General features: G+C 39.5%; 1 protein-coding gene across 2 annotated transcripts; it reads left to right on the top strand.

Moving 5' to 3' along the window:
• The first annotated feature begins 3801 nt into the window (after positions 1-3801).
• LOC118424002 (pituitary tumor-transforming gene 1 protein-interacting protein-like) lies at positions 3802-19205 on the top strand. 2 transcript variants are annotated; one of them, XM_035832382.1, is made up of 8 exons: positions 3802-4038; positions 9476-9525; positions 10795-10900; positions 13512-13617; positions 15065-15076; positions 16254-16319; positions 16792-16838; positions 17207-19205. In XM_035832382.1, the coding sequence occupies exons 1-8, from the start codon at positions 3945-3947 to the stop codon at positions 17251-17253; spliced, it is 528 nt and encodes a 175-aa protein (XP_035688275.1). In that variant the 5' UTR covers positions 3802-3944; the 3' UTR covers positions 17254-19205. The 2 variants fall into 2 exon arrangements, with proteins under 2 accessions (XP_035688275.1, XP_035688276.1); XM_035832383.1 differs by lacking the exon at positions 15065-15076 and having other exon boundaries at positions 3806-4038.
• Positions 19206-19401: the final 196 nt, after the last annotated feature.

Here is a 19401-nt window from a genome sequence, read left to right as displayed (position 1 = left end):
GCGAAGCCACGAGGAAGGGAGGCTCCACTTCCTTGGTGGGAAGGCCGGTCGAAAAAAAAATATGATAGGAATAGGTCACGATTTTTCCCACCAACCTCTGCTTGGAGAGTACTATTCCTCCAGCTTGGTTATTCTTACTTCTGTCATTTCTACTTCAGCGGTGACAGTGTATATCTCCGCCTGATGTCCGCGTTCCCGCGGCTGGGTCTGGCTGACTTGGGTCTGGTTGATGGACGCTATTGCCATAAGGATCACGCAAGCCCACTGCATCCAACACTCGCACTTCTCCCTAAAAACATCAATGATTAATCATTAATCTCGGATGAACTTTGGAATTCTCCAAGACCAAACTTTTCTTTACATTATGTAAGCATGTGTCCTCCATCAACGTTAAATTGTCTTTAATTCCATGACGCACCTGAAAGGTCAAAACTGAAAAAAAGTACCAACCTGGGGTTCTCTCGACATTCTTCAATGCACTCACAGGTGCAACCAATGCACCCACAGATGAGAGCCAAGATGGCCAAGAGGGCGTAGCCAACCAAAATGAGCAGTGGTACCCCAATGATGATCCCTCCAATAATAACCAGTGACATAAACAAGGCGCGACTGTTGTCTGAAACCAATAGAAACTCAGGTCAAACGAGACTCTTTCCAGCAATAATTGACTAGATTCTATGGCTGAAAAGTATGGGAATTCTACTTGGAGTAGATTAAGTACTTGATAGCTAATTGCTTTGTTTTGTACTTTTTTTATCAGACCTCTAAAAGTATATTTTAAACCATAACTAAGAGGTGACAGTCAGTTTAGCAATATCAAATCTTGTAGTCCGTCAGAAAAGATGTAAGTTTAGACGCTCAATGTCTGCAACAGGATAGGACTTTCACACATAAAATATATCAAATGTATTTGGGCAGAGATACGAATTGAAATAGACTATCACTAGTCTACTGTACATGTATTAACAACTTTAATTCCATGTTGACAATGAAGTTATAATTACAGCCCAAGTTAATAGGCCAGAGAACATTTATCTGTGATTGTTTTCACAATTCAAATACATGTGTACCACATTGAGACGAACTGGTTGAACTGTAATGACTTACAGCTGCATGTGAACCAGCGAGCGTCCCACGCAAGGCAGTAGGAGTCGTTAACTCCCCCGGGATAGCGGCAGGTGTTGTCTGCGTAACAGTAGTAGCACTGGGACGGAAAGGGAAAGTCAAAGGTAAAAGCGTACAGCATCATATCCGTTCATGTTTGCGTGCTCCTTTTTATCTATTTCTTTGCACAACAAGAAATGACAATGAAATGTTCGTGATAAACAGCACCAAAAAACAGATGCAAGGGGAGACAAACGTCTATACGTACATTGCTTATACTATTCGGAATATTCCCTACCCCTTGGCACTCATCAAAATTGATTGTAGTCTTGATTAGCAATAATTGATTAGTAATGAATAATATAGTAATGATGATACAAGTAACTCTTAGCAAATTGTAACGACGCAACAAGGATGACAAAATGATTAGTGGCAAAAATTAAGATAAGAACTGAACGTTTGGAACTAGTACATTGGACTTCATACCTCATACTCCCGTGGTATTGTTTATCCAATCATTTAACATTACATTGCAGCATTTGCAATAACAAAAGCATACTGACAGCACTATCAAAAATAGCAAATGCGTAAACGTTGTGAAGGTATGTTAACAGTTCACACAATTAACAATTAACGCTTAAGATTGCTGTTTAGAGATACAGATACAGAAGGCTCCTTTAAAATACCGGTTTGTCAACATTTAGTGTTTTACATACCGAGTAACGACGAAAGTAATGCATGTGTGCAGTGGTATTGAGGCAGTCAACACAAGACGCCATGGTTGCGCATTCTGAAAGACAAGGGAGAAATTAAAATTGCTGCACCTGTACAGACATCGACCAATGAGAGGCCAATATCGCTGCCCGTCACTGGACCCAGAGGTGGAGCGGCAACACATAATGATGACTTTCTGTTCTCTGTTCCTTTATCAACCCCGTGGCTCATTCGCTTGCAATCGTAACGTTGCATCAAAATTAGATCTTCATGCCAACCGTGAAAGTGAAAATGAAATGGATGATGATGGAGAAAAAGCACAATAAATTTACCCGTATGCGAGTCATGCGGTTAAGGCTGTTGAATACAGCAAACTAGTGGGTCATGATAAACTTAAGATAAGGCCGCCTGTTCGCAGATTAAACTATCTTGTGATCGGATTTTAAATATATGGCCTGTACAGTGTACACTGTACGTTCAAAGTTCAGAAAACATGTTGCTTTCACTTTAAAACCACCTACGTCCATCTTGGGGTCGTAGCAGGCGAGATGCCACAGCAAAACGAATAAATCAAAAGTATCATAAGCCAATGGCTTTGGGCATCTTGCATAAGGATTTTATGACAAGGACCTCTTTGATAAAATCTGCAGTATGTAGTGGATTAATCTAGGAACATCGACATTTTCGTCAGAATTTCTTACTCAGTCAGCATTTATGACTTACCCATTTCATACAACATTTCAGGCGAAGGCGTTGTCGATTGGGCGGTTACGTCGGCTAGTATGACAAAAGCTGCCGAAGCTAGTGGACACAACTTTCCTAACATCATGGAACTTGGAAGCTTAGAAAACAGGAGAAATTTGTCTTCGTTTCTGTCCAATTCGCCGACAACATATGCTTCCACCAAGTTCAGGAACTTTGATCGATCGATCGTCCTCTTCCAAGGTGTCGGACCATTCCATACTTGAAGGGGGCAACGGGTACCTAAACATGGCACATTTTATCATTGGTTGATTATACGTACATAGTGAGACTCACAAAAAGAAAAGAAAATAGTGATAATTGACCATGGATTATCGCGTTGTGTGAGTGAGAGCATTTTCTTTCCGAAGCGCGCCGTCTTTTTCGGCCTTGGCTGTTCTGTCCAAAAGAAGTAACGTTAACTCCTGTACAATTACGCTACAATGAAATGCACCTAATGCAAGTTGATCACACCAAGCCTACGGTACTGAAAAGAAAAGCAGAGGTCGGCCAAATTACCACACACAAAAAAAGCTTTCCAAAATCATATCAAGTTGTTTGAGTAACAGCTTTTTGGCTTGTCTTATTACCTGGATGTCCAACCTTCATCGACCTGACAATAGAATCTTTTTTTTTTTCTGTAAAAATGTAATAAAGTCTCGAAGCAGAAGTTGGATAGGAAAACGCGATCTTCTTATGAGTTGCTCCGTTTTCTTACAGAACTCCACCTTGGACATATCCGCAAGCTTTAGAAGTTTAGTTGCCTATGCAAACCCATCGCTAAATACCCCTACAACCTGAATGGTATAGCCCGTTTTGGTGGGTGGTACCCAAGGGCCCCATTATTACGTCATACTAAATACAGATCAATCCGCCGTCACTTTGCAAAACGGTCCGTATAAAAACACTCAAGCTCTCAAAAACGACACTGTTTTTAATACATATAATAAAGATAAACATTCAGGAGCGTTGGTGCGGAACAAGTTGGGTTTGAACCTGAGATCCGCCAGCGCAAGTGTCGCGACATGAAAAGTAGTCCGGCAGCAGGATATTAATATCGGAGTGCACAAAGGCTCAGCCATTGTTGGAACAAACCAACTGTTAACCCATGTGTTTATAGAAAAAAATCTCAATTTAAAAGAATCAAATGACAACGTAGAAAGCTCAGTAAAATTTTGTTGTAATATTATAATACGCTTAAAATTGTTAACAGAATGTAATGAACAATATATTCCAGTATCCTTTGACTCATACCCCCCTCCGAATGGTTTGACCCAGTCTGACCAGTTCTGGAGGAAAACGATCGATTGAAGCAGGAACTTGGCTTCGTTCTTCCCCAAAAGGAGACGATTTCTCGCGAATTTAAGTAGTTTTACGTTGTCAATATGTCCGGGAGGTATCTGTGTCTTGCTGTGGCCGTTTTCCTGGCCTTATTTTGTGCCGTAGCCGCCCAGACGACGACTCCAACGCCAGAACTAGGTAGGTCATAAATGTATTTTGTGATTGTAAAAAGTCACGAAGTTGACGAACCAAAAAATGTCGTTGTCGTTCTAAATGTCGTAGCAAGACAAGCGTGTGTCTTATGATCACGATTTAGATCTTGTAGTAGCTACAGATGTCTTGCAATTGCCAAAATCAGTGAAGTGAACACAGAAAAGATTGTGTAAGGCGCGAAGCGAAAGGGCATGGGAAGTGACGTTTTTGTCGTGTGACATTTTTTGTTGACAATATTCTTTGTTCCTTTGTGGCCAATTTCCGTGTCGAGTTTCCATGTAGACTTGTCTAACCCTTACCTGCATCCTGTGTAGTGTTTGAGTTGTGTTTGAAATGCAGTAAGAACGCTTGGAAGCCGGAAAAATGGCGTATTTGGGGTGTAAATATTGATCCTGTTTATGGTCAGACTTGCACACACACCACATCACATGACCATTTATGGTGTAAATTATATGCGTAGACTCGTTATTAGTTTCATTGCAGCAATATACAGCACTTCTCTAAGCAGACACCATTTCTTGTGTATTTTTACAATCATTTGCCAATCAATTTTAGAAAAAAAACAACAACAATATTTCAGAAGCAAATTTGTACTTGTAGCAAATTCATAGCAAGGCTAGTTACATGCACTAACATGGTAATTAATGCAAATAAAGTAAAACCAATTCTAATTGAAGGTTTTATTGATTCATTGCAGTTCCAATCTACGAATACACACAGGTACATTATTAGTACATTACATAATTACAGTTTTGCAGTAAGAAAGAGAGAAAGTTCTTAGATATTACAATTATTGTGAAGAATGTTATTCTATAATATAAATGTATAAACAGAATAGAAGAATAGAAGAATAACTTTATTGTGCAACAATTGTAACAGTTACAATGTATGGCAATGTGAACAACTATATACTAATACAAATAACTAACAACTAATGTAATATAATATAACAGTATAAACAATCAAGTGAGTATCATAAAGCATTATCTCGTTTTTGCAATGAGTTGTAAATAAATTGGCCAACGTAGGCAGATATATGAACAGGACATGATAATATCAAATGGAATACCATGCTTGGGAGTAACTGCTAAATGGAATCCTAATCCCAGCTTGAAATTGCTGTATACTGCTGAACAAATAGTGTGGATACCGGACATCACAAACACGTTAATGGATTGGACTTGCTGTTTCCTGTTTATTCTATACAACATAACCCGCCATGAAAGGTCAGGAGAAATTTGAGTCGGCCGGTATTGTTGTTGTGCCTTTCTCCTATGCATTAGGCGTCTAGACAGGGTTATTTCTATACTCCACAAGATTTAGCAACTTGAAAGATGTCACGGATCGCTTTTTGAATGTCCTTGTGTTACTCGTTATTTTTTGAAACTGTGAATTAATTTATGAAGGAACCATTTTCCATAAATAAAGAACGGCTGTTTCGCAATTGAGTGTACCCATTTATTTTCCCACATGTTACCAGTTGATAAGAAAGTCTACATAAGATATTACTGTTTTTGACTTGTATTTTCCAAAAGCTGGTATAACAAGGAACACAACAAAAAAAGAAATAGAGAAATCCATCAATATTTGGCGAAACTATCGTAAAAAATGTTGCCTAAAAATGTCCTATTTTTAGTGTTACCAGGGGTCATTCAGTTTTTTTCATATTCTGACCATTGCAGCTGACATCATAAACATGGCTGCTGCCTTAAAGTTCTTTATTTTGTACATGGAGTCATATGTAAACTTGAGATTTATTACAATTTTTCGAAGATATTCCAACTTTTTTTTGCCAGCAGGGTTATTTTATATTTTCACCCACATGTTACCAATTTTAATGTAATATTTACTTATAGATTTCAAAGTCTGTAGCATTGTTTTAATGTACTGTAATAAGTGTTAATTTGACATGTTAAGTTTTGATATGATGTATGTAAGAGAACAAAAGTAGAATGAGATCATTCCTGCTTTCATCTGACTCACAGCGAAGGATCAAAGTATCGGCTGTCATTTTCCGAAAAATTCTGTCCCGTCCGTACCCCCCCTCAATTTCTATATTAGGCTAATATTACAAACTTTTAATTGTGATGGTTTACAAGTCTCTTTGACTAGATACTAAACCACTATATAAACCATATCTGTGATAAAGACCTTGGCTGATACAGCACCGTATAACTTCAAATGTCCCGTCCGTACCCCTGTCCCGTCCGTACCCCCCACCTGTCCCGTCCGTACCCCCACTTTTAGTTTTAAGAAAAATACTGGGGAAATGACATCCCAATTGCTTAAATAACATATGCTAAATACTAAATAGATACAAACAATTGATCTCCTCCCTAAAAATAGCAGTTTTTAATGAATTTGCCAGCATTTTCTTTGTCAGGTTTTTCATTAACCCCCATAAACTGCCTGGGACTGGTATGACATGAAATCTGATATTCCCCTAAAGTTACCATCCCATTTTGTTCAGACCATGAGCTCTCCTCTAGCCCAGCTCACTCTCCCAGATCATCATCATGATGGTGATGACCCATTTCTCCTCACCTCCCAGTGCAGGTAGTGTATATGAAAAGGACAGAACAGGCACTACTTGAGACACCAAGGAGAAAGGCAAAGGTTCTGGAGAGACTTGTCAAGTCAAAATATAATCCTTGAGAAGAAAGGGGTACTTGCTGTGACAAAAGAGAGCAGAAGATATCTGCAAATGGGTCAAGAAATTGCAGATTACCTGACAGAGCAGATACTACTAGTAATACATCCCATCCGGTTGAGCATGGCCATCAAAGAAAATATCCTCTAATGGCATTCTCAGATCATTCTAGATCAGATCAGATCTAATAAGAATGTCTATCTCCTTTTTTTCTTAGTTTATGCAATATTGCAGTATACCTTTTGGAACACACTTGTTCGCTAAAAACAAGTTAAATAAAGCATCCACATATAGTATATGTGGATGCTTTATTTAACTTGTTTTTAGCGAACAAGTGTGTTCCAAAAGGTGTGGACAAGTCCCTGCAGTATCAGTCTGTTGTCTGGTTGTGTCCCGTCCGTACCCCCACGTATTATCATATTCATGCAATTATCAAGTCTCTTGATTTGTTGCCCAAGTATGAATGCTAGAATCTTATGTAGGGGTATATAAATGATAAATTTCTAGCAAAGTTTAGCTATCAAAGTGCTCGAACTTAAAAAAATTGTATTTGACCTTTCCTTCCACATGAAATGACAGCAAGGTGTTATCATTGCCTTACAATAAATGACGAGAAAATGACACAACAAAGTGCTACTACAAATAAAAGTTATTTTTCTGGTCTTATGGATACTAGTGATGGAAGATAACATGGAATAGTGTTTATGTTTAGTTCTTCATTTGGGTATACTGTATGTACCTTTACATACAGTCTTACAGTTGTCCCGTCCGTACCCCCTCAGTGCCCTATTAAAGAAAGACCTATATTATAGTCACCGAGAGGTGTTGTGCAGAGATCTTTTAGAATATTAAGCCAAATGTACGTACCTTTGAACTACCAATATCAATTTTGATATATATTAAAGTTGATTTTTCAACCTCAGTGACCCCTGTTTGGTACACTCAATTGTGAAACAGCCGAGAAAGATTTTTGTCAGTTTGGAGGGTCTTATCAACATCTTTATATATTTGTTCAGAGTCAGACATAAGTGAGGGTCTGCATGCTCTTTTACGTAAGGCGTAGGCAGCCTATTTTTATTTCCAGTACAGGGCTCGAAATACCCCATGCATATGTTTGTGCATGTAAAATCAGTGTGGTGCAAGTTAGTTTAGACCAAACTTGCACCAGTGCAAGTTACTTTTGTCCTCTAATACCTGACATTAGAAAAAGTTTACACACACCAAGAATATTGTCTGCCAGTGAAAGGTAAAAGAAAATGACCCTGAATAAAAAAGCCTAAATTTGTTCATGGAGGTGGTTAGACATCCAGGTAAACAATATTTTAAGACAATTCCATCTCTACAATGCTAATGATTCCTATAGTGCTGTCTTACCTTGATTTGCATATTAGTTACATTTGCATACAAGTTAGTGACTTTGATATGTTCAACTGTTTTTATGTGTACTTGTATGTACTTGTATTGAGTTGTTCTACCACTTCATTCTAGCGATGGTAAAGAATAGTGATGGATGTCAATCGAAGCGTCCAGAAGAAATATAAATCTTATCGACTGTAGACATTGAATTGTCTCAAAAAAAGCTTAAATTCACCTTTTTATGAAACTGTTTGTACAATTTTTTTGTGAAAGATTTACAACGAAAAATAGAATGCGCTATGGCAAAACAAATATCCAAACACGTATCCCCACTTACTCACGTACATTTGCAAATTTCTGATTAACGGTTAACAGTTCACTATTTTGGGTTGTGCAAGTAAGTTTCTTTTGGTGCAAGTTACTTTTGGCTCAACTTGCACCGGTGCAAGTTGACTGAAAAGTGTATTTCGAGCCCTGCAGTAATTCGTAGGGAAAACCATCTTATCTATGTAATTCGTAGTGAGGCAACCAAATTTATCGTAATTACCTTCCTTGATTTAGCCCTGCACCCCCATGCAGACCCTCATAAGTCCACAAGTGAATACTAGCAAAAGTACAGCTACACTAGGTGAAAATTTGGGTTATTTAGTGCGGTGGCTGCAGATTCAAGCTAGCGTGGTGGTCTGTTACACTAAATACAGCTAGCTAGAGCCCAGTGTGTACACAAGCTTCCATTGGCTAGAATAACTTTTAACACTTTCTTTGGATGGTACTTTGGATGGTCTTTTTACAAGTTACAGCATGCACTTCACACGTACTTAAAAATGGATATGGAAATTATTGTGTGTTGGTGTGTGTAGATATAAAAGTGCTGGTTGTCTGAAAGGGTATGGTGACGCCACTAATGAAAAAGCCATGTCAAAGAAAATTGAATGGTGTTGACATACACACTGTGCGGGGGAAAGAACATAAAACTATTCGCGAATATTTCTTGATTGACAGTAATGAAGTTGACTAGAACTTCAAGAGTTGTCAATTTTTTTTGTTAAGTTCTACTGTTTAATTATGAACTCTCCACACAAAGGTTCAACTTTGTCTTTTAATTTAAAAGACAAAGTTGAACCTTTGTGTGGAGAGTTCATAATTAAACAGTAGAACTTAACAAAAAAAATTGACATTTTAAATGTGTTTTTGTCAGGCTTTCTATTTTGTCTCAGTTCTTCATGTCCACCAGTCATGAAGAAGCAGAAAAAAATAGATTTTGCCGGACACAAATGCTTAAAAACCGTTGCTTGGAGAGTACCCAAAAAGTCGTATAAACTAATAAAGGGGCTGTGTTGCATTTAGACTTACACAAGCAGTTAACTTTCTGTGGCCCACCAGTATGAAGCTCATGTTTGTTTTGTGCCTTTTCAGACTGCAGTGAGAGGAACTCTTCATGTGATGAGTGCATCAAAAATGTCAAGGTGGGTAGGCAAGTGTTAGTAATGTGGTTGTCAGGCAACCAGTTCTTAACCTTTTCTGTTAACTTTGCAGTGACGTGATTTTGGGGTAGATGGAAAAGAAGGTTTTTAAGTTGAGATAGCTGTACAACTACTACTAATGCAATGCAAGAAAGAGCACAAGTTCACTGTGTGATAACCATGTATGATAATCGTTTTGTATAATGAGAAGTTATATAAACCACTTTTAAGTGTTACAAGGCTACCAGCAGTTGTCTAAAGGTTAGAGGGTAACCGTGAGGCCCCAGGTGGTGTGGTCTGACTTTTGGTGCACAAGTAGTAGTAGTTCTGTATATGTTTAATGTACTGGACGGGGCTGTAGTCTAGGCACTGGTGCAACCTTCGGTAGAAAGTAGTTGTACCGGTTAGGATGATAGATAATTAGAAAATTAGATAATGTGGTGGGCCAACTACTCTTTGCGGCCAGGGCTGAATTTCGAAGGGCTAAATCGCAGGGGTGTCTGGGCTGGCAGCCATTTGGCGCTTACTGAGGTCACCTCAATACAGGGCTCTAGCCAGCGTCCGTTTTTCCGTCAATTGACGGAAATGCGCTGCGTCTGACGGAAAGATTTTAAAACCAATCCGTCAACCTTGACGGACAAAAATCCTTGGTGGAAGCTACAGGCGGCTTGGGGACGCCGTCCACGGCCGTAAAAAAATTAAAAAGCCACACACTTTGCTATTGTTATGATTGTTGACAATGTGTGTCTGCGCCCTTTCGCATACGATAATCTCATTAAAACCCGTTTTTCAAGGTCTCAGTTCATTCCTTCTAATTAATTTTCGCGGTATTCGCGACGATTGTAATTGGCTGACGGAAAAAAATTTCGAGCTGGCTAAAGCCCTGCCTCAATACAACAGCAATTGCGACAAGTGTGGCCATGGGACTGTAAGTTTTGAACCACACACTTCGGGAAGAACCCATATTCTTTTAGAAAAGTGTAGCAACAGTGGCAGGTTCTTTAATATAATATGCAAATTTGAACATAACAGTGTTGTTTATCATTGTTGTTTACCCCTGTGCAGTGTTACTACTGTTACCAGGACAACTCGTGCCGTCTGTACCCAGCTGAGAAGATCTCAGTGCTGTTGTTGTTAATTATTTATTGTTGTTGTTTACCCCTCTGCAGTGTTACTACTGTTACCAGGACAACTCTGCCGTCTGTACCCAGCTGAGGAGACCTCAGTGCTGTTGTTGTTTACTATTTATTGTTGTTGTTTACCCCTGTGCAGTGTTACTACTGTTACCAGGACAACTCCTGCCGTCTGTACCCAGCTGAGAAGATCCTCCCACGAGACTGTCCCCTGTCCAAGGCTCGTTGGGGAATCAGCTGCGCCAGTAAGTTACAACCAGGTTCTACTTACTTACTTACGTATCCTCTTCATCCCAGACCCTGGAGAGACATAAGGCCATGACTTTTTTCTTCCATCTTGGTCTGCCCTGTGCTAGTCTGTGCTGACCGCCAGGAGAGCGCCATGGATGTCAGGTCGTCTGACACTGTTCTCCACATCGTTTTGGGTCTTTTGTCATCAATACCTTTTACCATCAGGTCTCCAGTCTACTGTCTAGGGCTACATTTGGAATTCGGTTGTTCGCCATTCTCAGTACATGCCCAAGCCATTTCAGCCATCTTTGTGTGATTGTTTCTTTCTTACTGTATACTTAAACCTCGAAGCCCTGATCTTCTGAGCTTTAATAGGACTTATTAATGATTAAGGTATGTGTGTTTGTTTTGTTTCTGACAGTTATGTTAAAACATTCATAACTCTTGTGTTTGATCTCTCTCTAGTAAACTTTGAGGCCCTGATCATCGCGATGTCAGTGGTGGGAGGAGTCATCCTGATCTCCTTACAGTAGCTTTAACAAGACTTATGCCTTATGTTTCATCTCTTTCTAGTTAACTTTGAAGCCCTGATCATCGCCATGTCTGTTGTGGGAGGAGTCATCCTGATCTCCTTACAGTAGCTTTAACAAGACTCAGCGTTCCCGCCAGGCATATGTCTTTACGTCTTTGGACGCATTTTTTTCTGGAAAGACGCACTCGGCTCGGCTGAATGCGTCCATAAAAAAATCTTTAAGAAAAGCTGACCTGTACCACCAGTGTACAAAATGTATCTTGAATCTTTAAAAAAATCTGTCTTTATAAGAAGGAATCCTACCTTTACAATCTATCCTTCAAATTGTTCACTTTCCGGTCATCCCAGTAGTCTGTGAATGGGGCGGAGCGCGGCACGTTTTACAACTAGCGGACCCATGTGCTACACACCCCGCCACGCACCAGTCTGAGCTGTCCTTTGCGCAATATAATTATTTGTAGTCCGTGAAATACATCTCACAGTCAGCATTCTGTAACACTGGAAGAAATCTTATGCAGATTTTATATTCTGATTTTAACATGATACTTACTTGTCCTCATTTTCATGTATTTGTTAAAGATTTGTGGTTAATACTAGTATTGAACAAACAAATTTAAACTGTTCTGCGCGAGTGTTGCACATCTCAACAAAAGTTCTCACGCTGTGGGCAGTTGATTGGCAGTCGGTATCTTTGACAACAGGTCGCCGGCGCCAAGCAGTCTAGATTGGCCACCAGGTCCAAATCCAATCATCTTAATAACCAATCAGCGTCTGATAAATGTAATGATGTACTCTGTCATTGGTCACCGGAGAAAAGTTACCGAGCATTAGCGCACGTGACGTTGTTTTGTGATATTGGTAGCCGCCCGTGTCGTCTGGCAAGTTTCTTCCCTAGCTGCTAACAATTTACTATTAAAGTTTCCCCATTTATCCAAGTTAAAAAAGCGGTGCGCGGTAAATAAGTGAAGAATCCAAAACTATACACTTTATTTCTTATTTCCAAATTTGTTTTGTTTCAAAATTTGTGGCAGAAAAGGGGCCGCAATATTGTTGTCAAGCGTCGATCGAGTCGGCTGTGCACTGGCGTTGGCCTCCGTGGCACATGGCGCGGCACGCCCCCCTCCCAAGACGGACCGTCGATCGCAGCGCCCAGCACGGTGGAACGTCTTTCTGGCTACTGCTTCAAGGCTACACCGGCACTGATCACTGCCAAAGAGGCAGCAGATCGTCCTCCTTTGAGTAATGTATAACGTTCTTGGTCTATTTGAAAAGAAATCCAGCCAAAGATTTCACGCCGAAAACGGGGTTACCTGAGGTCGAAGGAAACAAACGCACGCTCGTGGAAAATGACGGCACGGCCTTGTAAAACCCCACCGATTAGAAAAATTTGAGTAAAATCATCGGGAAAAATAAAAGAAAAAACACAAAGTGTAATGGCGTCGTTATTTTGTCGTCTCGGAAAACTATTTGATGAGCTGATGAGGGAGGGCGCAACATCGATCGCACAAGGTTTTTAATTCAATGACGGAAGAAATTGGCAGAATTTTTCCATGGGCTAACGAACTGGCTAGAGCCCTGTTGCGAAGCATAAAAAATCCAAAAATTTTCATGTCTGAAGAAATTATACCCGGGCCAGATCACGGACGGCTGATTCCCCGCGCTATAGTGTATTTTTTGAGAGAGGGCGGTTGTCGATTACTGAATAACGGGAGTAAAAGAGGCAACCGACATCCAATCTCAAGCGCATGATTTTCCTCTCAAATTGCGGGAAACTGTGTTTTAGAGGGTTTGAAAATCGAAATTTTCCCGGGGGAGCATGCCCCCGGACCCCCCTAAAATGCGAGCGCCTGTGGCGCTCGTCTCGCGCCTCCGGCGCTCAATACCCCCTCCCAAATATTTGGACGCATACTTTCAAGAACCTGGCGGGAACGCTGACAAGACTTATGCCTTATGTTTCATCTCTTTCTAGTAAACTTTGAGGCCCTGATCATTGCCATGTCGGTTGTGGGAGGAGTTATCTTGATCTCTGTAGGTTTAACATGACTTCTGACTGTCTTAGATAACATTTAACTTAGCATTTTTTCTCTCTCTAGTTAACTTTGAGGCCCTGATCATCGCGATGTCAGTAGTTGGAGGAGTCATCCTGATCTCCTTCTTCTGCTGTATCTACTGCTGCTGCTGCAGGACTTCATCCAAGAAGTGGGTCATTCACTTGTTTACTTGTTTGTTTGTTTATTTTGTTTGTGTATTTTGACTTTGAACAGTTTGGCATAGAGTTAGTCCAATTAGCCATATAGACTAGTGTAACGAAGACCTTCCATCTCTTATTCTCTATATTTTTTATCGTATATATATTCATTATTAGTTTATTATTACTCATGTTTTTGTTATTTAGACTTCAAAATAACAAAGAGCCAGACTACTGCAAAGAGTTAGTCTTGATAACATGTACTAAAATTCAAGAATATAAAATACAAAAACCCTTCCAATAGATACATGTGTAAATCACTTCATTCTTGTCTTAGTTATAGCTTTCTCCCTATGTTATCATCACAATTTTATACTTGATTTCTATATTATTGATTAAGATTAAAGTCGATCAAAGCAAACATGTCATTAAACCAAACTCAACAAGAAATGCCATCAAATATGCCCAACTAATTGAGCGAAATATCTCCTAGAGAGAAAATGTACATGCTTGTATGTCTCACTGTACTAGCCAGCCTGAATTTTTTTCCCATTCCCTGGATTTTGAATTTGTCGAGTGCTGAAGGCACGATTATCCTTGGGGGTTGGGAAATACTACCTTTAAAATATTTTGAAATGTGGACCCTCTGAAATGCTATCCCTTTTATTTTAATCTTGATATTAGACTCAATGACGTCTATTTTAATATCTTAACAAGCCGATTTTTGTCCATCATAGAGGATGGAATGGGCAAAATTTTTGTCTGTCCCCAGCTGCTTAATTCCTTCAAACTTCAAAGGACAGACGCTGGCTAGAACCCTGTTCTAAATATAATGTTTGCTTTAAAATGACTTGTTTTAATTAATATAATTTCATCCCCAATCATAAAAGACCATTGATACAAGCTTAAGGTGATCACCAACAATCCAGTACAAAGATGACTTAAGTAACGATTAGGGGTGGGTACCGGTACAGAAAATTCAGGTCCAGGTCTGGTTCAGGTCCGAAGGATCAGGTCCAGGTCCGGACCTGAACCTGGACCTGATTCAGTATGACTCATACCAATGGTCCATTTCACTACAAAGAAATCTGTTGGATAGAGTATTAGACTTACACTGGCGTTTTAAAATCCTACAACTCTAACTACACCTGTACGCTTGGCTGTAAAACTTGGTAGAAAGTACTAAACTCTACTCTACTTCACTCTTGTTATTTTCTTCCACCTGCAAGCACCAAAACGTGTATATGCCTGATAAAATAATATGTTAATTTTCTAATTGGTCCAACATCCGGTCTACCGAATTTTTACAGGTCCGGTTTTTTTGGACCGGTCCAATAAGAAAAACCGGTTTTGTACCGGTACGCTGTACCGATACCCAGCCCTAGTAACGATGCGTATGTCTGGATGTTGATGCTATTTTCTCCTTGCATATGGCTGCGTTGCTGTCTGCCATTGCAGGGCACAAGAGAAGTAAGTTATGGGGAAGGAGCACTAGTGGTGATCCCAGCACCGGTGGAACCAGGGTTCTCACTAATCTCCAAGCAGATCCTACAATGGCATAAGATAGTACCAAACTGGCCAAGGAGTATAGTTAGCCAAGAGGTGCCCATTTGCCATGTAGCAAAACACACTCCTAAGCCGGCTTCACTCCTCTGCCAGCTTTTGATACTATCTTATGCTACCATAGGATCTGCTTGGAGATTAGGTTCTCACCAGGGGTAGCAAAGCCATGTTGCAAGCCTGCTGCATTGTAGGGGGGTCAGTGGGCATCCTCCCACTTAAATTTTTATTTCATTTACAACTCTCAGAAGCATTGTTACCTGCAATTTCAAGGGCCAAGTTTACTGAAATAAAGCTAACATTTTTTAAACTTTGCTACAAAATAGCAGGAAAGCCACCAAAATACAGTGAAGTGGTCCGAATCACAGCATAATTGATATATTTTATAGATCAAAATTAAATTAGCATAGTGGCCTCCTCCTACACACAGCTGGTGAGAACTCTGGATGTGACGTAACATAAACTTCCTTCACCCCCCTCCCCACCAAGGCAGTATGCACACCCAAAACCCAACCTGTCATTCTTGTGGTGTAAAGTCTCACATGCAGGTTAAAGATAAGCTGAACTATACGTGTACAGGTGCCTAATCAACTTGTCTAATTAACATGTCTAACAGTAACATTGTCTTTTATGTTTAAGGTTGCTAATATAAGGACATGGAGTGGATGTTTTCAAACTCATGATGTAATTCATGTGAATTAATTCTGGCATAAGAGTAGAAACAACTTCGAAAGATAGCAAACCTGTAACCCCAAAGTTCTACCGAATCCCTTAGTCTCAAAACACCTATGCAGTAGACATAATTTTGGACCCCTTTGCATGCTAGTTGAAGCGGAGAATTCTGGGTAACAGTAACATGGGAGGCAAAGTTCATTACCATGACAACTGAACACACAATGTCCACACATGTTACCATGGCAATGTGTTGTGTTACCCATGATTCCATAAACCTTAACACCCAGCCATAAGAATTACGCATCCATGTCATAGACAAAAGGAAAGATTCAGCACTTTGTATGGAACAAGTAAGAGAAAGTTGTTTTCAGGTTGCCATGACTGATGTCCTGTTTTCTTTGTCCTTATAAAGGTATGACAAGGAAGACGCTAAGATTGAGCGTGCTCGTGAGGAGCGGCGACTGAAGCATGCCGAGAGGTGAGACGTCTTACAAGTTAACCCACTTCCAGCTAAGGGTACACCCTCGCACCAAAGTTGTACTTGTTCCAGCAGAAGTACAAAAATGTACTAGGGTTAGGGTTAAACAATCTTTTGCAGACTTTGAGTAAGGCTGACTTTTATTCGGGGGTAAGCTGGTTCGACAGTTTTAAAGTTGGCTGAGGTTCTTTTCATGGGTGACGCCGGTTCAATAGTTCCAAAGTTGGCTTTCAGTTCAGTTCATCCTTGGCTTAGGAAGGAGCATCAGTGTATAGTCAATATGAAAGTTTGGGTAATGGCACAAAGTTGTACATGGCTTGCCAGTTTCCAAATCAGTATTTTTTGTTCAGTATGGGGGATGACTGTTTGGGTCAGGTTAGAAGTTTCGAGTTTATTTCCTTGAAAGAGTTGCTGTGCAGATTTTGAGAGAAATCAATAAGGCTTACGTTACTGTATTTTCTTTCACCTACAGGAGAGCTGAACGTGACGCAAAGAACCAGGAGATTCGTATGAAATACGGTAAGTTCAGATAAACAATTGGAAAACAAGGTTCTCATATTCACATCAGGCTGGCCAATGATTTTGAGATTGCAGGGAAAAGTTGTTATCCATGGCAGGGTTTGATGTTGATATGTGACCTACGGTTAATGCTTTCAAACCATCTTTGGCTGCAGAATGTGATACTGTCTTCCTGATCCCTTGTACATTTATGTATTATATTTATGTACTGTATTTGTATTAAATGAAGAAAATAAAAGACATCTATAGCAAGCCAATAGTGATGAAACTTGTCCAAACATTCACAAGGAAAAAGCAAATATCACATGAGGAAGTTTGTGACACTAAATCTGTCAATAACCATGTCTAATTACTTTTCTCCACTGCAGGTCTGGTGAAAGAAGACAACCCGTACCATCGCTTCGACCAAAACTAGAGCAGCACTCGGGCGGGAGTTCAAGAGCTTCTGTATCCCGGCAACCTTCGATGAATTTCCTTATCATTCTCAAATTGTCAATGTTTTCACCTTCTTGTCAACTTGTTTTATGTCAGAGAAGGGGAAATGATGTTGAATTCTAAATGTTGAAATCATTGCACAGCCATGGCTTTATTCTTCATTGTTGTGTACTTGTATAAGTACAACCATCATTTTCTTACATTCACAAATCCCACCTTTTCAAGTCTGGCTCCCAAAAAGTTCAAAAGGAGCACTCATACCATAAAGTGTTTTTTCTTACTCGCACCTTAAACCTAGAATGTTTTGTGATATTTAAAAGGCAGAGGAATGATTTTCGCATGGCTGTATCAGCTTTCAGTAGTGAATTTTATCGTCAATGGTTGCAAATAGAGCGAGAAATGTATACATGTAGTGCCTTAGTAACGCTCTGTGAATATGGGATGGAGGTATGATAATATTAATGTACGGAATTAAAGAGGACCAGAGAGTTGATAGTAGCCCTGAAATTTATGCAAAATATAATTTATTGATTCTGAAGCACTTGCATTTGGGAGGATAAGGAATTTTTATGCTTTCTGCCTCAACCTTATGATATGGTTTTCAGTTTGAGATTTTCTTCTAAATTCTGAACATTGGAGTCACCAGAATTTGTTTTGGAAGGAATTGTTTGGCTGAGATAAAATGCTTCCTTTCTGTTTTTTAGAATAAGGAAAGCAAATTGATGTTAAGAAAACAGCAGACATCTTAGCAAAGAGACTTGAAATAACTCCTTAAGCTGGTGTCAACATTTGTCATCTTGGATTCTTTGATACGTTTGACTTTAAGAATGTGTACGTCTAATTCTATAGGACTGGTACTGAATGGCAGGGTTTATACTCTCTGGTTGTCTGTCTATCTTATGGCTTAAGGAAGATTCACAAGGGTATAGGGGTCATTTCAAGGTCACAGAACACTTCAGATATATACTAATATAGAGGGAATCTAAATCTGTAACACTTGGAAGCCTGAATGTCAGTGAAGTCAGCTAATATCCTAGAATAAAAGGGACCAGTTAATTATCTCTGATTGTCTACGATTGGTCAGATACCTTGTCACATGACACTTTGTAAGAACACCTGCTATTGGTCAGGATTGCCTTATTCAACGTGCAATGGAACCAATCTCTGTAACTGTTACTGATGGGCATTAGGGAATCTACAAAGCCTATATGGTGCAAATTCTCACAGTTAACCCAGCTGTAAGTTCAACAAGTATATAACTTTCAGATTTGAAAAGGGATATTCTAGATTCAAAGCGATCAGTGCTTGATCTATTTTTCTGCACTAAAGTAAAGGAAAGGACTCTCCGGAATTGTATTTTTGATATGGGGACAAAGTTGTCTTGCCATGTATTGTATTATGCTGCATGCGTAGCCTGATTGTAACGCTAGTATTGCGAGGCATGATTGTATGCTGATTGTTTTTTTTTAAGGCTAAATGTAATTCTTGCAAAGGAATGTCTGCTTTGAAATCAAAGCAAATTTGAACTGCATTCATCCATTCACGTTTCTTATTTAACTCTCCATTCTTGTTAAGCTGGCAAAACTTTGTTACTTGTCATTTATGAATTATTCTTTGACTGTTCAAAATTGGCTGAAGTCTTAAGAATAAGACTGCTGATTCTCTTTGCTACTCCACAAGACATACAATGTAAAAATCGTCTTACTTTGTCTAATTTAGACAACCAAAAGCATCTCCTTATATTATACTGATGCTTGAATTTGACATCCCGTCACATAATAATGCAGAATTTTATGTATTAGGTTGTAATAATTTTTTTCTCTGTTTAGCACGAGGTAAAGGAGTAAATTTTATTGTGACACTGGCAATTACAGCATTTACATGTGGTGTAAATAATCAGTCAATCAAGTAATATATGTGGATGGTCATAAACTTCAGTCTGCGGAGTTTCACTGTGTTTTTATGTTGATTTTACTCGTACATGGTTGTAATGCGATATGTCTGTGTGGCGCAACAGGTACAGCGCTTGACTCGTAACCCAATAGGTGGTGGGTTTGATACTCGCCATGCCGATTAACAGCTTGAACGGAATTCAAACCCTCTATAACTCAAAAGGCTATAATGGTTG

Source organism: Branchiostoma floridae, chromosome 10 (genome assembly GCF_000003815.2).
Source record: "Branchiostoma floridae strain S238N-H82 chromosome 10, Bfl_VNyyK, whole genome shotgun sequence".
In the NCBI taxonomy this organism is placed as follows: domain Eukaryota; kingdom Metazoa; phylum Chordata; class Leptocardii; order Amphioxiformes; family Branchiostomatidae; genus Branchiostoma; species Branchiostoma floridae.
Note: the sequence above shows the minus strand (reverse complement) of the source record. Positions and strands in the feature narration are given on the sequence as shown.